Below are 23,434 nucleotides of genomic sequence, written 5' to 3'. Positions count from 1 at the left end.
TCTGTGAGAGCAAAGCCCTCGTCATGTTTATCTGGCACAGAGCAGAGACTGAATGAATGCTGAAAGGGTGAAGGGGACAATGGCGAGGAAGGAGTCCTCGGCCCATGGAAAGCCCCAGGCTCTGTCAGGGCACTTATCAGACTCAACATATATTATTTAAAACATGGCTACAGGAAGCAAAGCCAACTTGCCAAGACCCTGGAGGAAAGAGCTGACAAAGAAGGGAAAGGGAAATCGTGCAGACAGTTCAATTCTGGGAAGCAGTGTAACTGGCATTTGGGAGTCAGTTCAGAAAGTTCTGTAGCCTAATGGGCCGGGGGAGTTAAGAAGCCCCAGCACCGTCCCTGGGGGCGGAGTGCAAGTTGCCACAGAATGGAAACCAGCTCCAGGCGGGCTGTATCGGGGGACGGGAAGGGCTGTGTCAGCCCCATTTGACCAAGGCAGGCCCGTGAGGATGGAACTGGCCTTTGTTTCCATCACAAACAAGCCAGAGACATCAGGTTCAAAGACAGAGCTGCCTGGTCTTTGCTCCTGACCACAGAGAGGCAGCTGGGTTCCAGACAGACCACTGAGGCACGAATAGACCTGGCACCAAGAAGCCTGGTAAGTTCTGAGTCTTCTCAGCCAATGCAAACACCCCTCAGCATTAGCTCTAGGATTGAGAGGGAAATGTGGAGACCACACATCTTCTGGAAGGAAACAAGCCGCCCAGGCCACATCTGGAATAGTAAGGCCTCCCAAGGACCTCCCTTTGGGAGCATCAGTGATAAACTGGAGGTCACCCAGGGAGAGAGGAACAGGATGTGCTGGGGACTGAAACCAGGACGACAGATCACAAAGAAAGTGAAACACTGACTATTCTCCTGAACTGAAACCCTGCTCTTGGAGCAGAGGGAGCAGGCTTGCTCTGTGTGGTCCCTCGAGGCAGAAAGGGGGCTGAGGGGTAATGGCTCTGGGGAACAGAGAAGAGTAGACCGTTCTTCTTATAAGTGGTAAAGCTTGTCTCAGGAGGTGATGAGCAGGAGCCAAACGACCACGATGGTGGATGCTGCGGATGGAAACTTTGCCAAAGGCACAGGGCAGGAGCAGACCTCTGAGCAACTTCCCCCTGAAACACCAGCTGAAGGGAAGGATTTTCTCCTGACAAAGTATTCAAAGCACATGAAACCCACTCGCTCAACTTGGACATGTCTGTGACGCAGCAGGGAACGCCGTGCCAAGGGGAACGAGAGCTCGGACAGATGGAGTAGCAGCTTGGGGGTTGGTGCCCTCTCTTCAATATGAAAGCTGAGCCCTGTTCGTGTTGGTGTTGTTGTTTAGTATTGTTATTTAACTGCTCTTGTATTTACGCCTTCAGGACAGAGAAGAGGGCCTTGCTTCCTGGCACAGCTCTGAGGCCTGGATTCTGGCATTATTACAAAACAGGTGCCAAAGAGTGCCTGGTGAGATTCGGCCAGGGGAGGGACAAGGAATCTTTTGGAAGCTTTAGGGAGAGGGAATGACGCAATGCCCCGACCTGCTCCCCCTGGAAGTCCGCATGGCCACTCCTCAGACTGGTCATCTCTGACGCACAAGCCTCGTCTGGCCACAGCTGGTAACACAGCAGCCACCCAGGAGACTGGGCAGCAGCCTTGCTCCAGCCTCGGGCACATCCTGAGGATGCCACACCCCAGTGCACCAAAGGCTCTAGGGGCTCTCACTGGAAACATCCCCCCAAACAAGAGTATGGGCATCACACAGCACCCTATGACATGGGTCTAAAACGCTCCACCCAGGGCCTAGAAGCAGGGCCATTCGTGCTCCCAGATGCCACGGCACCAGGACCCACACGTCATGCTTGCCCCATAGCCTCCACCATCTCAGATCAGCCAGAAAAGCCAAGCACTGGACAAAGCAGAAGTCAACCATCAGGTGTATTGGGGAGAGGGGAGATGGGGCACCTTCAGGGGTGCTCCCCATGGGCAGCTGCTTTGGCAGTTTGCTGGGGGCTCAGGAGGAACAGGGAGTTCATGGGGCTCCTCCAGCAAAAATGAGCTCCAGGGCCGCCTGGATGTCCCCCCCGGTGGCCTGCAGGGCCCGCAGGCTCAGCTCGTCGTCCTGGATGCCCATGTCGCGCAGCTGCTGTAGCTGGGGCTGCCACTGGCTCTGCAGAAAGACAGGACCGGGGGAAGGGGTCAGTTAGGATCCTACAGAGACCGGCTTATCTTTGTCCTTTTGAGGGGAGAGAGGAAGGTGGGTTCCTCCAGCAAAGCTGCTGATGTGAAGTTCCCTACAGCACAGGGCTTCTAGGAAGACTACGAGAGAGGCCTGAGGGTTTAGAGAACAAATTAAAAGTTTACCAATAGAAAAGGGGAAAACGTAACATAAGGGTCAAAAGAGAAAGCACAAAGTACTCAATGTTGAAATTTCAAAAGATTAAATTACTTTCTTTCTCCTGCTTTATGTATAGAGACAGACAGACAGACAGACAGACAGACACACACACACACACACACACACACACACACACATGGCAAGGGGAGGGTAAATTCAAAATTCACTTTGGCAGGGAGGGGACAGCTCAGTGGTAGAGTGCCTGCTTAGGATGCACAAGGTCCAGGGTTCAATCCCCAACACCTCCATTAAATAAATAAAAGAAAACAAAAAATAAAATAAAATTCACTGTTTTTTAGCATGATACCTCGTAAAAAGTCATACTCTTCTCTACTCCCATTTCCACCCCCAATAACCTATTTTATTTTCTTTAAGAACATATGAACATATATTCCTATATTTACCATCTTCTTAGACCTCTCCTTTTTTTCCTAACATAATTAATGTGTCCTGGAGATCTCTCTATGCCAACACATGAAGAACGTTTTAATAAGTATATAATATTCCAATTTTTGGATGCCCTGAAACATACTACAGCTGAGCTGTTTCCAATCTTTGCCGGTGCAAACAGCACTGCAGTGACCGGCTCTATACAGACGTCATTTTCTACAGGCACATACAGCTCCAGGGAAATTCCGAGAAACGGGACTGCAAGGAGCTAAGCAGCTTTAAGGGCCATCAGGACTTCCTTTCTCATGCATAGTCTACTCATGTCCTTTGCCCATTTTTCTATATAGTTGTTGGTCCTAAATTACTAGAATTTCTACCATTCAGGAAGGTTTTGACCCTTGTCTTATACGTGGTTACAGATTTTTTTCTCAATTTATCATTAGGTTTTAGATTTTGCTTGTTTTTTTTTTTCTTTGTTGGATTGGTTTGATTTGCTATGCAGAGATTTTCAATTTTATGAACTCAAGATATATTATTATTTATATGATGGTTCCTGGATTTTGACTTTCAGCTATGAAAGGTCTTCTCTACTATAAGCGTTTAAAATAATTTAGAATATTCAAAGCTTCATCGATATCTCTGTCTCATGAAGGAGGAAGTACACAGCTTAGGAGAAATGATGTGTTCACACTACGGGAAGAAGGTAGTGGGGATGACATGTAAATTCGGAGAGGCAGGCAGGACGGGTGAGGATGTGGAAGGCTTTTAAAAACCACACAAAGCAACTCAAATTCATTTCACAGGCCAGGTGGAGCTGTGAACGCTCCTGGGATGCAGAGCAGAGGGGACAGGCATCAGGCTGGGAAGATGAAGGGACCAAAGAGCCCAGCTGTCCATGGGTCCTGCCCCCGCTCCCCTCCCTGTCCACCACGGCCATGTGGGGCAGGGAAACCACACAGGCTTGACCCCATCTCTACCACTTAACGGCTTTAGGACCATGAATGAGTCCCAGAAATGACATTCACGCCCCAGGCTGACCGTGAGGAGCAAAGGAAAGGGAGTGAAGCAAACAGCTGGTGCACGAGGCACGTGGTAAACGCGAATCCCTTGGGCCACCCACTGAGCTGCTAGCTAAGCTTCCACTTTCCATGATGGGGAGCCGGGGAGATGCTGTCACTCCCCGCTGAAAACCTGCCGTGGCTCCTTGGTCACTGCAGGACAAGTCTGACCTCACTCAGGCACTCAGGGCGCTCACTCTCAGGCTCCCGCCCTCCTTGTCTCCAGCTCCACCTGAGGATCTGCCACCAGGACGCTGCCTTCTGGTCTTGCCGACTTCAGGCTGTCACGTGTACCTCCACATCCCCTCAAACAGGTGGCTGCCTCTGCCTGAACACCCCTCCCACAAACACACACCCCTTCCTCTGCCTGGCTAACCTTAACCAAGTCTCTGACAGTCAGCCCAAACGCCGCTTCCTCAGAGAAGCGCTCCCTGACCTGGGCCCTCACCTCAAGCCTGGGCTGGGCTTCTCACCCTGTCGCTCCCGCTCAGGAACTGCCTGGTGACCTCCACGGCAGGGGTGAGGACTGGCTCGTCTCCACCCCCGCAGCTGGACCCAGGCCTCGTACATGTGTGCTCAACGCTCAGTCAACGCTCACAGAATGAATGAGTGACTTCTTCACCAAAACTGCCACAGGTACCCAAGCCAGGCGGTCACTGGAGTCAGGCCACGGTCACTGGGGGCAGCAGTGGAAGCCACAGGGACCACTGGCCTTGCTGGGAGCAGCCTCCCCTGTCACACTGCCACGTCCCAGCTCCTCCTAGAGCAAAGCAGGCCAAGTGGGAAGGCCCTCCGGAGGGCAGAAAAAAGCTCAGGGTCGAAAGTAACTAAGAAGCCGCGTGGGCACCAGGAGTGGGGAAGACTGACCTGCAGGCTGGGCTGCCCGGAGGCCTGCAGGGCGTGCTGGAGGGCTTGGCTGAAGAGATCGTTGGTGATGGGCGTCCCTGACTGGACGCTGGAGGACATCGGGGAGGTCCCAGAGGAATGGCCCTAGACACAAACCAGTGGTCAGTGCCACCCTCACAGCCGTCTCAGTCTCCAGCACACACCCACTGCTGTCGCATCACCTGTCAGTGCCCCGAAGGCCCAGCAACTGCCTTCCAGCAGGGGCCTGCACGAGACAGCCCCACAGAGGTGCCTAAAAGTTCTCTACGTGGGCAGGAGAGGCTCCATCCTCTTCTGTCCAGAGAGATGGAACTGGGCCCCCGCCCCAGTCCAGGACCCAGCACTGGGAAGGCCTTGGAAGACGGCCTCGGACGCTGGAGCGACTGCCGCCAGGAATGCATAAGCCCGTGTCGTTTGGCCGCTTTCAGGAAAAAGTAAGGGTACCTTATGTGAGGGGAGGTTCTTCCCAGCTGCTGGGAGGAGGGCTCCACTAGGGCTGTGCTGAACTCCAGAGACTCCCGAGCCTTAAAGGCAGGGAGGGGGAGGTCACCTGAGCTGCACTGGGAACCCCACGGGGGCTCCAGGCAGAGTTCAGCCCAAAGCAGACCCGGCACCAGGGTCAGCAAAGGGAACCCAGTCTACCCCGGGGACCTTCTCCCTTGGGGCCCAGCCGCCACCCTCCGGCCCTCTTCCCATACCTGGGTGCCAGGAGTTGGTGTGTGAGAGCTGCTCTCCGGAGTGCTGGCCAGGGCCAGGGCGGTGGCCAGCTCACTCTGGGTGATGGGCCGGGGTCCGGCAGCTCCACTGTACCCCAGGGAAGCTGGGCGGGAGCTGGGTGTGCTGCTCGAGGGCGTGGACCTGGCGCTCTGGACAAGGGAGGCGCCCAGAGTCAGGGAAGCAACACTGGGACAGTCCCAGACGAACCCCCACCCGCTCCAGGGTCAGTTCTTCGGGAGACTCCCCAAGCTGCCAGGTTCAGAAAGCAACAGTGTGACACAGATGGGCCCCCAAAGGGCCTCTGACCACTTCCCTGCTGGCACGTGCCAGGTCCCGGGGAGGGGTGCACCCCGGCACATCTCTCCCAAGCAGCAGACGGCCGGGCCACTTACTGGGTGAAAGTCATCCTCATCATCAGAGAGCCCTTCAAACAGGAAGCCACCTGGAGGAGGGAGAACAGATTTAGGAGGAAGAGCAGGAAGGCACAGGCGCAGCTCCAGAATCTCAGCTCTAGCTACGCTCCAAACTCAGATTTTCCTCTCTCCCCCTGGAAAATTACAGGACAGATGCACTCCCTGACTCAAACCAAGAGTTCCCAAGGAACACCCGCTGCCAGCACTATACATAGCTGCTGAGTAGAGCAAATCCCTGGGCCGCTGCCCGCCCCGGAGGGGCCTGTGCTCCGCTGCCCTGGGGCTCACCTGGCATGTCCCGGTATGAGCTAGAGGGCATGCCCCGGGAAGAGGAGTCGGCCCCTGGCAACGGGGTGCTGCCTGCCACTGAGTGCAGAACCAGGACAATGGCATTGACCAGGGCGGGGTGAGCAGGCACCAACCTGAGATGGGGCAGGAAGAAACACACGGGTGACAAAGAAGGAAGGAGCATCCCTGGCCATGACAGGAATTCTGGGTGCCCTCACAGTAATCAAGCCCCCCTTGTCTGCCCTTCAATTCCGCAGTGTCAGCAATCTCCCCCTTTGCCTTGTCCTCCTGCCGCTCTGCCCCCAGCAACAGCAGCCAGGCCTTCACCCCGGGACCCACTGCCGCTGCCCCACCTTCCCTTCCGCATGTGTGATGGGACAGGTGCAGCCCGGGGGGCTCAGGCATCAGCCTCTGCTCCTGGCTCCACCACTATGTCACTGGGTGATCTTTGACAGGCCCCTTCTCTTTCCAGGGTGGGGCTGTTTCCTTCACTTGCAAATACGGGGACACAACTTCTACTACCCCTTCCAGCTCTAAAATTTGGGGATCTACGCACCTGCTTCTTCCCCTAGCTTCAAATCCTTCAAAGGCTCCCGAATGTCTATCGAATGCAGTCTAAGCTGAGCCTGGCCTGCAAAGCCACCTCCTTCAGAGCCCCGCTTCATCTATACATCTCTGCGTGCCCCTGCCCTTGGACTCTGTCACTCCCCAGAAGCCCTCGCTCCTTCTCACCTCCTGACATACTTAGAAGACAGATTTGGGGGATGGCCTCCAAGAGCAGAATCCAGGATGACGATTAGGTTTCTGGCCCGACCGTGAGCAGATAGAGGGTCCCCTTAAAAAGATGGGTGTACTTACGTATCAAGCATGCTGGGATCAGCAAAGACAGAGAAGAGGTCCTTGTCCTGGAGAACCCCTGAAGGAGAAAGGGGCTCACCTCAGAGACTGGAAATCTAGCCAGGTCCAGTGGGAAGAAGAGGCCTTAGACCTCAGAGCACCTGGCTTACCAGGGACACAGGACTACAAAGCAGCCCGCACGAGAAGTGGGGGAAACTGAGCACCGGGAGCACGACCCAGGTGCTCTCCCCCTTGCGCCCTGCTCGCCGCCTCCCCCAGCACTTAGGTTACGTACTGTACACCGATGCACCAGCCTCCTTTTCCCACACCTCTGTGTTCTTCCCGTATCCATCAAGGTGTGCAGGAAGTCTTCCCTGACTGCTGTGGTTTGGGCTAACTGCTGCCCTCACATGGCTTCCTCATAGTCTCATTTATGATGTTAGGTAGGCCATGATTTCCCCTGTGGGCCATGATTTCCCTTGGAGGGCTGGGTACATGGAACACATCTGGGTTACATCCCCTCCCCCCACAAGAACAGTGATTCTTCAAAAGACGGTCAAACGTCCTTTAGGGTAAAAGCGCCTCCTCCGGGTTTCTCTTTCTCCAACAGCTTCCATTTCCTTAAGTTCAGCCGTGTACTTACCAAGAGCAATGGGGTCACTGCTGAGGCCTGGGGTAGCCACAATGATCTGATCCAGAGATTCCTTATTGCTGAGCATCTTAAAAACCTGCAGGAGAAATGGGGAGGGCTGAGCACTCCCACCAGCTCAGCGCACTCAGCGAATACCCACACTCCACTGAAGTACTTCCTCCCTCTAAGTGCTTGCACACTCGCCACCACAATGCAGCAACAGCCCCAGGAAACCCGAGGAGCCTCTTTTTTCCTGAGACTGTGGCTTACTGGAGGGGAAACAAACAATAAAAAAGCAACATCACAGTAAACCTTCAGTCTCTGGTCCTTTCCTCCAAAATAAAAGCTCTCGTTACAAGCCCAAAAACAAAGGTTTCTCTAGGTCCCCAAAGTCCTGTTCAATCTCCATACAATCACCATGTTGCATTTATATATATTGGGAAGTTTGCAGCTGTATTAATTTTGCTTATTGAGACTCTCCTGCAGAAAGAGACCAGTGTGCTTTCCCAGTGGGCAGGCAGTTCAAAGAATGAAGCCCAGCAGAAACAGTACATGGCTCCTTGGCTGTAACCATACTCATTCCATGAGGCCAGTGGCAGGAGAGGCTGTGTCCTTACAGGGAATCAACAATGCCTAGCTGACAGTTCTTTGGGGGAAGACAGGGCTCTGCTGAGACACACAGACGTGGCAAAAACTCCCCAAGGGACGCTTGGGAGCCATGGCAACGGGCTTCTAGCTCCCACTCTACACCTCTCTCCAGTGTTCCCCCTCTCCAGCAGCCCTGGCTAGTCTCGCAGGGGCCGTGGCACACACTCACCGCCTCCCTGTAGGAGGAGCTGCTGTGCAGGGCAGTGTGAAGCACCCGGAACTCCCTCAGGGCAGCCACTTTGTCCACAGGTTCTGGAGACGAGACACTCAGTTATCCTACAGCCTGGGCCCTGCCCTGGCCGCCGGTGCAGAACATTTCAGCACGTGCCCAGGTGCAGGCTCCCTTCCCTTGTCATCCCACTAAGAATGAGCACCCGTTCAGAAAAACCCATTCATGCCACAGATGTGAAAACCGCACTCTCTTTTAAGCATCTTCAGTAGGTAAGCAAATCCAAGCTCCAGCAGAGGGGAATCTTACCACATAAAAGAAACTGTTCTGATCAATACCCCACTGCAGGAACTCTAGACTTCTTACTTTTAAAAAAGAGAAAAGTATAATGAACTCAGTAGACTTTGGTGCTGTGATTTAAAATAGGAGCTTCAAGCCATCTGAACAATATGGAGCTCTGTTGACACAATATGCTAAGAGAAAGAAACAGAACACGAAGTTGTGTGTGCATTCTCTAGTAAAACTCTGTAAGATGTGTCAGTGTACACGTGGCCCCAAACTGGGGTGGGGGGGCTAGGGGAAGAACAGCCCCTAGGTAGGGTGACAGGGTTAAGGGTAACTTTTCTCCTGGATATTTTCCTTCAGGAGCCTATAATATTATTTTTATTTAAAAAAAAAAAAAAGTACCAGAGGACCAAGAAAACACTGTACTTCTAGGGTTCTTTACAAACTTTCATCACATGCCCAAAAGCAAGGACACTGTCACTGAGATTCACAGCTCCTTTTTGAACTTTGGACACTATGCTTCATATATATGGGAAAGTTTAGCAGTTGTCTTAGTGTTACTTGGTCACTTTATTATTTAGGACATCAGCCCACTCCACTGGTGAAGAAATCTGGGTAAAAAGAGAGGGCGTAAGTAGAAGTCCACACTGGGTCACACTTTTAAAAGTGTAATGATCATGGCTACTTGTGATTGGACAGTCTGGGTGCGGCCCAGCTGCAGAGGCACCATTCCCAAAGCAAGCAAGGTGAACCACATCCTGACCTGCAGTTCTAATCATCAGGGTTGTCTCTTTTGAAAAATACTCATCTCAAGTAAATTACCTAATTTATTCATTCAACAGACATGTACTAAGCATTTACTACATGCTTTTGGAGTAAATCTGATTTTAGGCAAGGCACAGGAATGCAAAAAATAACAGTCCCTGCCATCAGGGAACTCTTAAAGACAGTAGAGAAACAAGAATGGATCAAACACACCATTATAAAGTACCATGCTGAGGATTTCAACGGAGATATGGATGGCAGCGCCGGCGTTAGGAACACAGAGGCAGAGAGCCACTGCCGAAAGGGAGGGCCACAAGAGCTGCCTCCCAGGAGAGAACGTTTGAGAGAGGTATTTAAGGCAGAACAGACACTTACTCGGGGGAGAAGGTACTCCAGGCCTAAGTGAAAACACGTGCAAAGGCATGGAAGAATATAATGAGGTGCTTGGAGGGAACAGCAAGTCGTTTTTGTGGCTGGAGCCCAGGGTACACATCCCTGCTCAAACAGCAGGTCTAAGTGAGATCCTACAGGGGTCAGTAACCCTCTGTGAAGAACCACCAAAGGGATTCAGGTGGGAAGGAGGAGACTGACAGCTTCCCCTCCTACAGGCTCTAATCTGGTGGGATATAAAGAAACATGCTTCCTTTTGGAAGAGCGCTCAAGGATAAAATACCTAAGGTGCCGTCACAAAACAGTTTCTTTTCAGATACAAAAGTTTATTTTCACCTCCCAATAAAAAGTCCATTTGTTTCAAAAATAAATCTCCAGGCAGAAGGGGGAGGAAAAGGACTCTTCAAATCTTAAGCTCATAATCAGCTAAGAGTTACAGTAGTCCTTATAACATCTCTGAGCTAATCTCAGCCTTTGGAAGTGGGAGGCAGCCATCCTGGTGGAAACAACATGGGCTCTTGAGCCAGGAAAACCTGGACTCACATCCCAGCCCTTGCATTCATTTTCTAAGTAGGTGACCTTGAATAAATACCTTTCTAACCCTCTTTTTCTTGTCTGTGAAATGCTAACTAACCTGCAGAGCCACAGCAATGATTAAATGAGATATCAAAGAGAAACAATCTGGCTGGAAGAAGCAACAAATGTTACTTTCCTTCTGTCAAAGCCCTCCAGCCAAAGACCAGAGGGGCACACCTGCAGCTGAACAATCTGGGTTTCCTGCTCCTTACAGGGAGAAAGCACACCTCAGGAGCCGGGGGGGCGTCTCAGTAAGAGGATGCGAGAAAGGACTTACTGTAGGATTTGGGCTTTGGCTGAGTGACTTGGGGGGAAGTGTAAGGAAGCAGGGCTTGGCTCTGGATTGGATGCTGTCAGGAAGTGGGGGTGGATTTACGATCGATTATCTTAATACTTCTCATCTAGAAGGAAGGAAGACTAGAGCAAGGAGAAAGCTGTACCTGGTAAAGCAACCAGCAGCCAGGATAGAGGGATATTCAGTCATTTTTGTGGTCTGAACAATGTTCAGGTCTTTGTCTTTGTTTAGAAACAAGCGGGATTTTGTTTTTGTCTTGATCCTTTATGGTCCCAGGGTGTGTGAGCTCGTAGATGGTGGCGACTTGTGAAACTGTTCATGTTTCAAGGCCTAGCTGAGGACCGGGCCAGCCCCCAGGTGTCAGAGACTGCCTGTCTCTTTCTCACTTCCCATCGAAGAAGACCTTTTTGTCCTTTATGTTTAGAATTGAAAAGAGGGGGAAATTTCAAGCTGATAACCCATCATAGCATTTGTGAACATAAAAAATTTGTCAAACTGCTCGTTTTTAACAAAGTTAATCTCTTATACAGCTCAGCTTTATCCTTGGGGAGGCTTTTAAAATACATATGAAAATTTTACATTATGAATTCCACACAGCACCTTTTATCAATAAATCAAAAAAGCTGTTCGAGGCTTTGTATGTTTCCTTCAAGAGCGATTTTCATACCATTTGAAAATTTTCAAGCTTTAGGAAAATAAATAACCAGTATAGCAGGAGGAGTGAGCTGACTGAACAAGTCACTGCCTGAAGCAGCGCATGGGAAGATCTGCTAACGAGAGAACAAACTACAGCATTTAGAGGAGGGCAAGGAGTTTCCAGCTTTTTTCTAATGAGAAGGACAAAAACAAAGATACAAAGTTCACTGAGAAATAAACTGTTACCCTAAAGGAGTTTAAACAGACACACACTCCCTGCCTGTTCATTAGAACAGTGGGTGATGAACTTTAAAAGTAGAGAAACAAACCCCCTTCTGTTAGTGGTGTTGGTAGCAAGAAGATCAAAACTGCCCTGGTTTTCAATGTGGTCGAATCCAGTAAATAATAAAGATATCCTTTATCATCATCTCAGTAAATCATCCCTTTGTTCCACCCAGGCCCATGCCTTAAGAACACACAGACCCTTCCCTTGATATTACAGAAGCCCTGCACGTCTAAGGGCCGCTCCTCACGCACCTGGTTTCTGATCTGGCTCTGGCCAGGACTTGCGTAGAACATGGACTGTGGACCCAGGCTGAATGCCATAGAAGTCAAGGGTCTGATCATCTTTTAGCTTCCGGCCACAGTATATCAGATCTAAAAAAAATAAAATAAAAATAACTGTCCGTTTATATTTTGCTCCTCAGAACAATTTTAAATGGTTTCTGTCGCTTAAGACTTTATCTTGTTTTGACAGATAGCTGGAGAATGACAGATGCCTTAAAAAGTACTATTATTTAATAAATACACTTTAATAACGATTGTTAGCCAGCATAAGCACAGGAAAGCTCTAGAGCTTAACATCCTAGAAACTGCTCATTTTAAATGAATGGGAAAATGCAACAATAAAAAAGCATGAACCCAGTGTTCTTATGACTGAAAACACACCTTTTTTTGTCAGTTTATATGCCATCATGTTTATAATACAATTTAATTATATTTAAATTCCTTCTTCCTCCACCCTTCCATCTTCCTTTCCTTTTTCCTTGCCTTCTCTCTAATCACCCAAAAATCCTTCTAATCATCCCTTAAGACCTACTTCAAATGCTGTGTACTGGGGGCTTTCCCTGATCAGCTCCTCCTTCCCTAGCCCACCCCAAATTCTTGTTCTTTCAGAGAAAGAATTCAACAGCGTCACAGTTAAGGAACTTTGTGGCAAAGTAGTCCAGTATAATGTATATAATGTACAGCGGAAATGGCAACCAACTGTTTTACTATATAATTTGTGTTCCTATTCACTCAACAACAATCACTTCCCCGGAGTATTAACACTATGAGGCAAAAAATTCCAAATTCCTAATTTACTCTTGTAACTCCAGAAGTATTTTCCCCAAAAAGAGATCAGAGCAGCAGCCCATTCCCAGCCAAGACTCACCAATCAGTTCAGGGTCTGGAACAGACTCCTGGAGTTTGCCAGCAATAAGCTGCTTCAGAAATGAAATACTATAGCCCCCCAGTGAGTATTCTCCCAGCTCTGTCTCTGGTAACCGAAGAATAGACTTTGGGGCAAGTGGCTGGTCAGCCAGCTTCACTGCCAGGTGCCAGTCTGAGAGAGACATCCTCTCTCTTTCGCGCTCTCTCTTTTTCCCTGTGAAAGAACAAAGTCTTAGTGGTTAAAGGACAGATCACCACCCTACACCACCCCCACCCCAAGGGATTGAATGAGGGATAATTCAAAAGCACAGGATGTAGCATCAGGAGAACAGACTAGAATCTGGGGTCCTCTCTTTACTCATCCTATCATAGACAGCAAGGAACTTCAGCTCTCTAGGCCTCAGTTTCTCCATCTTTAAAGTGGACATAAAAATGCCATCCCAGCTAACAGAAATGTGAGGTTCAAATGAAATCATCCAACTCTCTCCCTTATGTACACTACATTTCCAATTTTTCTTTAACAACTCTTGCTTGAACTACTGAAACAGCTTTATAACTCCCTGCCTCTTGCCTCTCCCTATCAAATATCCATGCTGCCACTCAACTCATCATTTTAAAACACAGATCTGTTCAAGTCACTTTTCTGCTGAGAATCCCGCCCATGACTCCGAACCACTTTTATGAATGTCTAAACTCCACACCCTGGCTTTCAAAAACATTCCCATCGGTTCATTTTGCCAGCCTTCCTCCCCAAGAGTTCTGGGCTGCCCCACCCTCCCCAACGCTTAAGTCCAATTCCAAGCTGGGATTCATAACAAAGCTCTCCCTGACTTTACACCTCTGCTTATCTGCTAACTCTGCCTGCAGTTCTTCTTCCCTTTGGTCTCTAAGTAAACTCCTACTAAGACCAACCCAAACACAACCTCCTCTGTCCCCTCTCCCTTTCCTCTGTTATTCTCACATTCCCTCAAGGAAAAGGGTTACAAATATTCGTTTACTTCTCAATCTCGCCCGCACCTCATTCTTAGAGGCCCTTGCAAGCAAAGGCTAGAATTTTTTTACTTTATTATCCCAATGCCTGGCACATATGGGTGCCCAGAAAATGAACCAGAAACTGTGAGGGTGGAAGAATCCCGTAAGGCAAGACCAGCCCCTGTTATAATCATTATTGCTTCCAAAGTGCCTTCTTTGGAAGTAAAAGAAAAGGCTCCGAGGCTGCCCAGCAGATCCTAAGGCATCCTCAGTCCTCCCATCTCCAGGTTTACGGCAGGGAAGGAAACAGGTCTTTTAATTTACCATTATCTCATTTAATCCTCACAATTGTTCCCTAAAGCAGGCATTATCAGATGATGACATGTTACAGACAAAGGAATCGAGACGCAGAAAGGTGAAGTCAGTGGCCCAAGGTCACTGATAGTTAATAGTGGGACAGGGACACTTATCTCTTGGGTGACAACCCCACCGCGCCCACAGAACCAGCTAACTAGTAACACACACCGATCCCGTGCGGCCCAGGACCCAGCGCCCTCACCCGTCCCGCGGAAGGAACCCGGCCGCAGGGCCGCCGGCGTAAACACTCACTCAGGTCCTCTCGCCGGAAACCGGAAGCTTCGCTTTGCATTCTGGGAGTTGTAGTTTTGACCCAGCCTCTGACGGTTTATAAATGGCCGGCCGACAAGCGGCGCTAGTTGCAGAGCTTCCGGTTCCGGGGAGGGCGTGGTTTCTGGGCCGCTTGAATGTTCCCGCGCGAGATCTCCTTAGTGCTTTCACAGGAGAGGGTCCGTGTTCTAGGGTGCGAGTCAGGAGAGAGAGGCCTTGTGTGAGGTTTGCAGCCCCGCGGTTTCCGCAGTGTACTGGGAAAACTGTACAGTCTGTCGGTTAAGCGCCGCAGGTGGGAACGCCCGCTGCGGGACCCTCCTGCTCCGACCCTTCCCTTCGGGAGGTCCCTTTCCAGAGCAGCTTCTTCGGACACGCCCCAGCGACTCCCAGCAGCCCTCACCAGAAAACCGCCTGCCCTCGAGTGAAGTCAGCCTCTTTAGTGCTCCCCGCCTCAGGCTTCTCGCGGCGAACCTACCTGTGGGGCATACCAGGAACCGAAGGATGACTGCCTCTAAAAGTCGGTGTCGTTGAGAGGAGTTACCACGTAACGTTCCTGGTATGTCCCACCCCTTCATGCAGTGGTGAAGTTCATATAAGCCATTCATAGAATCAATTAGGGAAGGGGAATTTCCACTGGACGCTCATGGAGAAACGGCATACAGTCGTCCTTGGGTATCTGCAGGGGATTGCTTCCAGGACCCCCACTGCATACCAAAATCTGCGGATCCCCAAATCCCTTATATAAAGTGGCGTAGTGCAGTCAGCACTCAGTATCCGCAGATTTGGAACCCGCATCTTTCTATCTTGTTTCCCTCATAGTGGAGATGAGCATACTAGGTGCACATGAATTTTTTGTTTAATTTAGTTATAAGTTATATAGGAAAATGAACAGTAACTATCTTATCCTTCCATTATATTCAGCAGTTGACCAAGACCTGGCACGTTGTAGGTGAGCAATAAGTATGTGCTGAATGAATAATTCGGCCAAAGCTATTTACCAAATGTGGCTTGTTGCTCCCAGGAAAGGAGGTAAGCCTCTCTGAGTTCTGAATTATTACAGTGTTTTTGAACATTTGAAATTATTAAATGAGTAAACTAATGAAGGAATAACCCAGGACCAAACATGTTCTTTGAGAACCAATTTACCAAGTAGGTGTTACTGATCAGCATTCTTGGCCTCCTTAATCAATAGAAATTGATGAGGCCAGACAAGAAATTCAGGCAAGGCTTTATGGGGACCCATGCTGCAGCATAACGGAGCAAAAACAAGTAACAGGTTCCCTTGCTCACTCCCCAAGGAGAGGGGAGCTGGCCCCCTAAATGGGGTGAGGGTAGGGGCAGATTCATGGGTTAGGCTGGAGGTTTGGCTTAGGTGGTCTGCCCTGCCCCTTGGTGGTGCTGTGTTCAGTAGCTTAGGTGGTCTGCCCTGCCCCTTGGTGTGCTGTGTGCAGGGATCATGCTCAGCACTCTGCTTTTGCTCCTGACACCTCAGAAGTGGCAGTTGGGTTTTCAGTCTTTTTGTATCTTGTTCATAATTCACCCCAACTGTGCATGTACACAGTTATTCTTAGTCCCTGATAGTTTCTTTGTGTTCTGTTTTATGGTCCAGGTGCAAGCCTTGCAGCCCAGGATCCCAGGTCCCAGGCCCCAGCCTGTCTCACAGGTGCTTGGTAGGTCAGAAGCCAGGGTCAGATTCTAGATAAAATTAGAAGCCTGAACCCAAGACAAAGATGGATGACCAGAAATGATAAAAAACAAAGTATCCAGGCAGTCCTTCAGCCAATTCATATTTTAGTTTTCTCTCATTAGTTTTCTCTGAGAAAGTGGTGGACAATTTTTCATTGAACCTTCAAGAAATTATTTGCCCAATCATTAACTACTAGAAAATAAATGATGAGAATACACATTTGTGTTTTTTAAATAACTTTCTGTTTATAAAATTAATATGGAGATTTCTGGGCCTGGCAAGTTAGCAAGTGAGAATCATCTGTAAATACTTCGGCTAAAAACAAAAAAATGTATAAAATAATACATATTACCAATCACATAGCTGTGGGCACAGGAGAAATGGGAAATCTTCATATGCCAGAAATGAAAGGATAACTGGAAAAAGGCAGTGAGTTTTGAAGCTGATGAGTACCTTTGCAGAGAAATTAGTGGTCCTGGAAACCTTGCTTGGAGACTCTTGTTTTAACACCATAGCATTTGGGCTGTGCCTCTGAAAGGCTAAAACTGATACTATTAAATAAAGTTGAAACTTTTAAAAGATTGTCACCCTAGATAGTGCTGAGAAGCTTTTGAAAAAAAAAAAAAAAGAAAAAAACATTTTGCTATTAAAACAAAAAACAAACTGCCAACAAAGAAAAGCACTGGACCTGGTGACTTCACTGGTGAATTCTACCAAGCATTTAAACGACTAATACAATTCTAATTCTGCTCAAACTTTTCCAAATAACTGAGGAGGAAGGAACACTTTCTACTCATTTTACAAGGACAGAATTACCCTGACACCAAAGCCAGACGAAGACAGTACAAGAAAACTACAGTCCAATACCCATTATAAACATTGAGGCAAAAATCAACAAAATACTAGCAAATAGCATTCAATTTTAAAGAATTACACGCCATGACCAATGGGATTTATTCCTGAAATGTAAAGATGGTTTAACACCCCAAAATTAATGTAATACACCACATCAACAAAGTGAAGAGAAAATAACCACTTGAGCATCTCCATCTAGAAAAAGCACTGACAAAATTCGACATCCTTTCAAAATAAAAACACTCAAGAAAAAGCAATAGAAGGAAACTACCACAGCATAATAAAAAGGGTCTTCTGAATTACCCCTTCCACTCATGGAAGTGAGTTTGGATTCTCTGAACACAGAGCAGCTGGTGGGGAAAGGGTGTGTGTGGCCGGCAGCCCAGAAGGCTGATGACTGGGGAAGAGAGGAAAGGTGAGAAGGGAGAGAACCTGGCCAAGGTGAAAATTCTGGCGGTTCTCAGAGCAGAGCGAAGGTGGGGCTCTGAGCTCCCCACAGATATCTACCCTCTGTCTGCCTCCCACCCCACCCACCCCCAACTCCGCTCTGAAGGGACAGCATCTTGTTCCTGCGTAAAGGCCCTTAGGGAGCCCTGTCCAATCACAGCAGCCCATCCTACGAGAAACAGCCCTGGGGTCCAAACACTTAGCTGGCTATTAGCAAGGTGGCCTGTGCCCTCAGAGAGATCCTCCCCGACTTCTACGCCAATCCTTTCATGAGGTTTGGGAGTGCGGGTAGGGCGGTGTATCTGTGCCCCAGAGAGCGGAAGAAGCCTGGCTCCAATTGCAGACCACAAGGCTGTCTCCCCCACCACCCCAACCTGGGTTCTCCCCATGGAGTTCCAGGTAGCAGGTGGAGAAGGCTCCCTGGCTGCCTGTAGCCTGTAGCCTGGCCTGAAGGGTTGTGAGGGGCGGGGCAGGGTGGGGGTCAGGTGTTTGTCTCTGCCTCCTCGCGCTGGGATCACTCTGCGGTCTGCCCTTGGTTTAGTCAGCCCTGGCCACAGGATGACAGGACCTCCCGTCGGATCCAAATGACTCAGAGACCTGCTTCTCAGCATCCCTGGCTGCTGCTGCTGTGGAGGGCTGCCGCCTCTGAGTGTCACCCGAGGAGCAGACCCAACATCTCTGCTCTCCGGAATGGTAGGGGGCACTGCGTGTACAGTGGGGTGCAGGACCACGTGCTGCCCTGGGCAGGTGCCGCTGTGCCCTAACTGAGTACGGCTCTGAGTCCTGGGCCGTCTGGGTGAGTGGGTGAGTGTGTGCGCTGCCAAACCAGAAATGGCAGTAAGTCCCCCCACCGAGCGGGGACCAACTCCTCTTTCCGGGCCATGCATACCAGCTCCTATACTGCCAGCTGAGCCCCAGGGCAGCGGAGCACAGGCCCCTCCGGGGCGGGCAGCGGCCCAGGGATTTGCTCTACTCAGCAGCTATGTATAGTGCTGGCAGCGGGTGTTCCTTGGGAACTCTTGGTTTGAGTCAGGGAGTGCATCTGTCCTGTAATTTTCCAGGGGGAGAGAGGAAAATCTGAGTTTGGAGCGTAGCTAGAGCTGAGATTCTGGAGCTGCGCCTGTGCCTTCCTGCTCTTCCTCCTAAATCTGTTCTCCCTCCTCCAGGTGGCTTCCTGTTTGAAGGGCTCTCTGATGATGAGGATGACTTTCACCCAGTAAGTGGCCCGGCCGTCTGCTGCTTGGGAGAGATGTGCCGGGGTGCACCCCTCCCCGGGACCTGGCACGTGCCAGCAGGGAAGTGGTCAGAGGCCCTTTGGGGGCCCATCTGTGTCACACTGTTGCTTTCTGAACCTGGCAGCTTGGGGAGTCTCCCGAAGAACTGACCCTGGAGCGGGTGGGGGTTCGTCTGGGACTGTCCCAGTGTTGCTTCCCTGACTCTGGGCGCCTCCCTTGTCCAGAGCGCCAGGTCCACGCCCTCGAGCAGCACACCCAGCTCCCGCCCAGCTTCCCTGGGGTACAGTGGAGCTGCCGGACCCCGGCCCATCACCCAGAGTGAGCTGGCCACCGCCCTGGCCCTGGCCAGCACTCCGGAGAGCAGCTCTCACACACCAACTCCTGGCACCCAGGTATGGGAAGAGGGCCGGAGGGTGGCGGCTGGGCCCCAAGGGAGAAGGTCCCCGGGGTAGACTGGGTTCCCTTTGCTGACCCTGGTGCCGGGTCTGCTTTGGGCTGAACTCTGCCTGGAGCCCCCGTGGGGTTCCCAGTGCAGCTCAGGTGACCTCCCCCTCCCTGCCTTTAAGGCTCGGGAGTCTCTGGAGTTCAGCACAGCCCTAGTGGAGCCCTCCTCCCAGCAGCTGGGAAGAACCTCCCCTCACATAAGGTACCCTTACTTTTTCCTGAAAGCGGCCAAACGACACGGGCTTATGCATTCCTGGCGGCAGTCGCTCCAGCGTCCGAGGCCGTCTTCCAAGGCCTTCCCAGTGCTGGGTCCTGGACTGGGGCGGGGGCCCAGTTCCATCTCTCTGGACAGAAGAGGATGGAGCCTCTCCTGCCCACGTAGAGAACTTTTAGGCACCTCTGTGGGGCTGTCTCGTGCAGGCCCCTGCTGGAAGGCAGTTGCTGGGCCTTCGGGGCACTGACGGGTGATGCGACAGCAGTGGGTGTGTGCTGGAGACTGAGACGGCTGTGAGGGTGGCACTGACCACTGGTTTGTGTCTAGGGCCATTCCTCTGGGACCTCCCCGATGTCCTCCAGCGTCCAGTCAGGGACGCCCATCACCAACGATCTCTTCAGCCAAGCCCTCCAGCACGCCCTGCAGGCCTCCGGGCAGCCCAGCCTGCAGGTCAGTCTTCCCCACTCCTGGTGCCCACGCGGCTTCTTAGTTACTTTCGACCCTGAGCTTTTTTCTGCCCTCCGGAGGGCCTTCCCACTTGGCCTGCTTTGCTCTAGGAGGAGCTGGGACGTGGCAGTGTGACAGGGGAGGCTGCTCCCAGCAAGGCCAGTGGTCCCTGTGGCTTCCACTGCTGCCCCCAGTGACCGTGGCCTGACTCCAGTGACCGCCTGGCTTGGGTACCTGTGGCAGTTTTGGTGAAGAAGTCACTCATTCATTCTGTGAGCGTTGACTGAGCGTTGAGCACACATGTACGAGGCCTGGGTCCAGCTGCGGGGGTGGAGACGAGCCAGTCCTCACCCCTGCCGTGGAGGTCACCAGGCAGTTCCTGAGCGGGAGCGACAGGGTGAGAAGCCCAGCCCAGGCTTGAGGTGAGGGCCCAGGTCAGGGAGCGCTTCTCTGAGGAAGCGGCGTTTGGGCTGACTGTCAGAGACTTGGTTAAGGTTAGCCAGGCAGAGGAAGGGGTGTGTGTTTGTGGGAGGGGTGTTCAGGCAGAGGCAGCCACCTGTTTGAGGGGATGTGGAGGTACACGTGACAGCCTGAAGTCGGCAAGACCAGAAGGCAGCGTCCTGGTGGCAGATCCTCAGGTGGAGCTGGAGACAAGGAGGGCGGGAGCCTGAGAGTGAGCGCCCTGAGTGCCTGAGTGAGGTCAGACTTGTCCTGCAGTGACCAAGGAGCCACGGCAGGTTTTCAGCGGGGAGTGACAGCATCTCCCCGGCTCCCCATCATGGAAAGTGGAAGCTTAGCTAGCAGCTCAGTGGGTGGCCCAAGGGATTCGCGTTTACCACGTGCCTCGTGCACCAGCTGTTTGCTTCACTCCCTTTCCTTTGCTCCTCACGGTCAGCCTGGGGCGTGAATGTCATTTCTGGGACTCATTCATGGTCCTAAAGCCGTTAAGTGGTAGAGATGGGGTCAAGCCTGTGTGGTTTCCCTGCCCCACATGGCCGTGGTGGACAGGGAGGGGAGCGGGGGCAGGACCCATGGACAGCTGGGCTCTTTGGTCCCTTCATCTTCCCAGCCTGATGCCTGTCCCCTCTGCTCTGCATCCCAGGAGCGTTCACAGCTCCACCTGGCCTGTGAAATGAATTTGAGTTGCTTTGTGTGGTTTTTAAAAGCCTTCCACATCCTCACCCGTCCTGCCTGCCTCTCTGAATTTGCATGTCATCCGCACTGCCTTCTCCTTTCCACAGTGTGAGGTCCTACCCTGGAAGGCAACCCTGACATGTCATGTTCGAGTTCACCCTGACTAGACTTCTCTGGTCCCTCAGACCTCAAAGTGGACCTCTTGTATTTAGCCACTACTATATGGACAAAGAACCTCCCAGTTTCAGGGGCTGTTCTTAAAACGGTCAAACTTTTCAGTGAATTCCTGCTGATTGTAGGAATTCCTGATCTCAGACCTGTTAGATGCCTTATTACTTAATTCTGCTTCTTTCTGCACAGATGCTGATACCATGCAAGTTGTGGCTGCCAACAGTTGCTCCCACCAACTTGTATTTGGGAGTTGGTGGAAATACTTTGTCACCTCGTATATTATTCTAGTCATGCTGCCATAAAAAAATACCACAGACTGAGTGGCTTAAACAACAGAAATGTATTTCTCATAGTAGTGGAGGCTAGAAAATCCAAGATCAAGATTCAGCAGTTTGGTTTCTGGTGAGTACTCACTTCCTGGTTTGCAGATGGCCACCTTCTTACTGTGTCCTCAACTGTCCTTTCCTTGTGTGTGTTCATGGAGAGAGAGAAAGAGCTCTCACTTCCACTTCTTGTAAGCCCTCCCCATCCTATTGTACTGGGGACCCACCCTCGTGATTTTAGTTAACCTTAGTTACCTCCTAAGAGCCCTGTCTCCAAATACAGTCATGCTGGAATTTAGGGTCTAACATGTGACTTCTGGGGGGACACAATTCAGGCCATAGCACCTAGTTTTGTTATAAACATTGTCCTTCAGTTCTTGGTTTTTCTTCTCAGTTGCTGTCTCTGTTTTTGAGTGGGGATCCAGAGAGATTAAAAAGTCTGTCACCCATCATGTTAAGTGAAATAAGCCATTCATAAAAAGATGAATATTATATGATTCCACTTACATGAAAAACCTAGAGCAGTTGAAATCATAGAGACAAAAAAGTAGAATGGTGGTTGCCAGGGTTTGAGGGGAGAGGAGAATGGGAAGTTACTGTTTAATGGGTACAGAGTTCTGGTTTTGCAAATTGAAAAATATTCTGGAGATGGATGGTGGTGATGATTGCACAGTAATGTGGAGGTACTTAATATCACTGAACTATAAACTTAAAATGCTTAAGATTTTTATGTTGTTTATGTTATGTAACTTTGTGTTATGTGTATTTTATCACAATAAGAAAATTGGGGGAAAAGCTGTGTCACCACCATCATTTTCCCAGAATCCTTCTCTCCAAACTTTCAATCTTGGAACAGAGTTCCTCATTAAACACCCACAGCACCTATTCTTCACATCCTTTTCAGTAGTATTATCTTTCTTTAATCCATGCCTATTTGATAAGTTTAAAAAGTGAATTACACACAGCTAACATCATACTCAATGGCGGAAAGAAGAAGGCATTTCTTCTAAGATCAGCAGCAAGACAAGGATGCCCACTCTCGCCACTTTTGTTCAACATAGTTTTGGAAGTCCTAGCCTCAGCAATCAAAGAAGAAAAAGAAACAAAAGGAATCCAAACTGGAGAAGAAGAAGTAAAACTGTCACTGTTTGCAGATGACATGATTCTATACATAGAAAATACTAAAGATGCTCCCAGAAAACCACCAGAGCTCATCAATGAATTTGGTAAAGTTGCAGGATACAAAATTAATGTATAGAAATCTGTTGGATTTCTGTACACTGACAACAAAATATTATCAAAAGAAATTAAGGAAACAGTCCTATTTACCATTGCATCAAAAAGAATAAACTATCTAGGAATAAAGCTACCAAAGGAAACAAAGGACCTGTACTCCAAAAACTATAAGAAAAAAATTGAAGATGACACAAACAGATGGAAAGATTTACCATGTTCTTGAATTGAAAGAATCAGTATTGTTAAAATAACTGTACTACCCACAGCAATCTACAGATTCAATGCAATCCCTATCAAAATGCCCATGGCATTTTTCACAGAACCAGAATAAAAATGTTTTAATTTTGTATGGAAATACAAAAGACCCTGAATAGCCAAGATGATCTTGAGAAAGAAGAATGGAGCTGGAGGAACCATGCTCCCTGACTTCAGACTATGCTACAAAGCTACAGCAATCAAAACAGTATGGTACTGGCACAAAGACAGACACAAAGATCAATGGAATAAGATAGCAAGTCCAGAAATAAACCCATGCACTTATGACCAGTTAATCTGCAACAAAGGAGGCAAAAATATACAATGGAGAAAGGACAGTCCCTTCAATAAGTGGTGCTGGGAAAAACTGGACAGCTACCTATAAAAGAATGAAATTAGAACATTCTCTAACGCTATATACAGAAATAAACACAAAATGGATTAAAGACCTAAATGTAGGACCAGATACTCTAAAACGCCTAGAAGAAGCCATAAGCAGAATACTCTTTGACATTAATTGCAGCAATATTTTGGGGGGATCCATCTCCTAGAATAATGGAAATAAAAACAAAAATAAACAAATGGGATGAAGTTAAA

The 23,434-nt window shown here is 49.8% G+C and overlaps 1 protein-coding gene and 1 long non-coding RNA gene across 5 annotated transcripts; one reads left to right on the top strand and one right to left on the bottom strand.

Moving 5' to 3' along the window:
• Positions 1–1,894: 1,894 nt before the first annotated feature.
• Positions 1,895–14,507, bottom strand: UBL7 (ubiquitin like 7). Of its 3 annotated transcripts, none has more exons than XM_010955258.3 (11): positions 14,372–14,507; positions 12,792–13,004; positions 11,894–12,013; positions 8,410–8,492; positions 7,605–7,689; positions 6,983–7,040; positions 6,125–6,258; positions 5,816–5,865; positions 5,405–5,572; positions 4,689–4,811; positions 1,895–2,145 (listed from the first exon to the last, which is right to left on the bottom strand). In XM_010955258.3, the coding sequence occupies exons 1-11, from the start codon at positions 14,409–14,411 to the stop codon at positions 2,008–2,010; spliced, it is 1,212 nt and encodes a 403-aa protein (XP_010953560.1). In that variant the 5' UTR covers positions 14,412–14,507; the 3' UTR covers positions 1,895–2,007. The 3 variants fall into 3 exon arrangements, with proteins under 3 accessions (XP_010953560.1, XP_010953563.1, XP_010953564.2); XM_010955261.3 differs by having other exon boundaries at positions 14,322–14,437; XM_010955262.3 differs by having other exon boundaries at positions 14,288–14,417.
• A 3,911-nt stretch (positions 14,508–18,418) lies between these two features.
• LOC105082473 (uncharacterized) lies at positions 18,419–21,231 on the top strand. Of its 2 annotated transcripts, none has more exons than XR_012502576.1 (4): positions 18,419–18,594; positions 18,838–19,005; positions 19,599–19,721; positions 21,213–21,231. It is a non-coding gene; the product is annotated as an uncharacterized LOC105082473 (long non-coding RNA). The 2 variants fall into 2 exon arrangements; XR_012502575.1 differs by lacking the exon at positions 21,213–21,231 and adding an exon at positions 19,829–19,847.
• Positions 21,232–23,434: the final 2,203 nt, after the last annotated feature.

The sequence above is a fragment of the Camelus bactrianus genome, chromosome 27 (assembly GCF_048773025.1).
Source record: "Camelus bactrianus isolate YW-2024 breed Bactrian camel chromosome 27, ASM4877302v1, whole genome shotgun sequence".
Classification (NCBI taxonomy): Eukaryota; Metazoa; Chordata; class Mammalia; order Artiodactyla; family Camelidae; genus Camelus; species Camelus bactrianus.
This window is presented reverse-complemented; position numbering and strand designations above follow the sequence as displayed.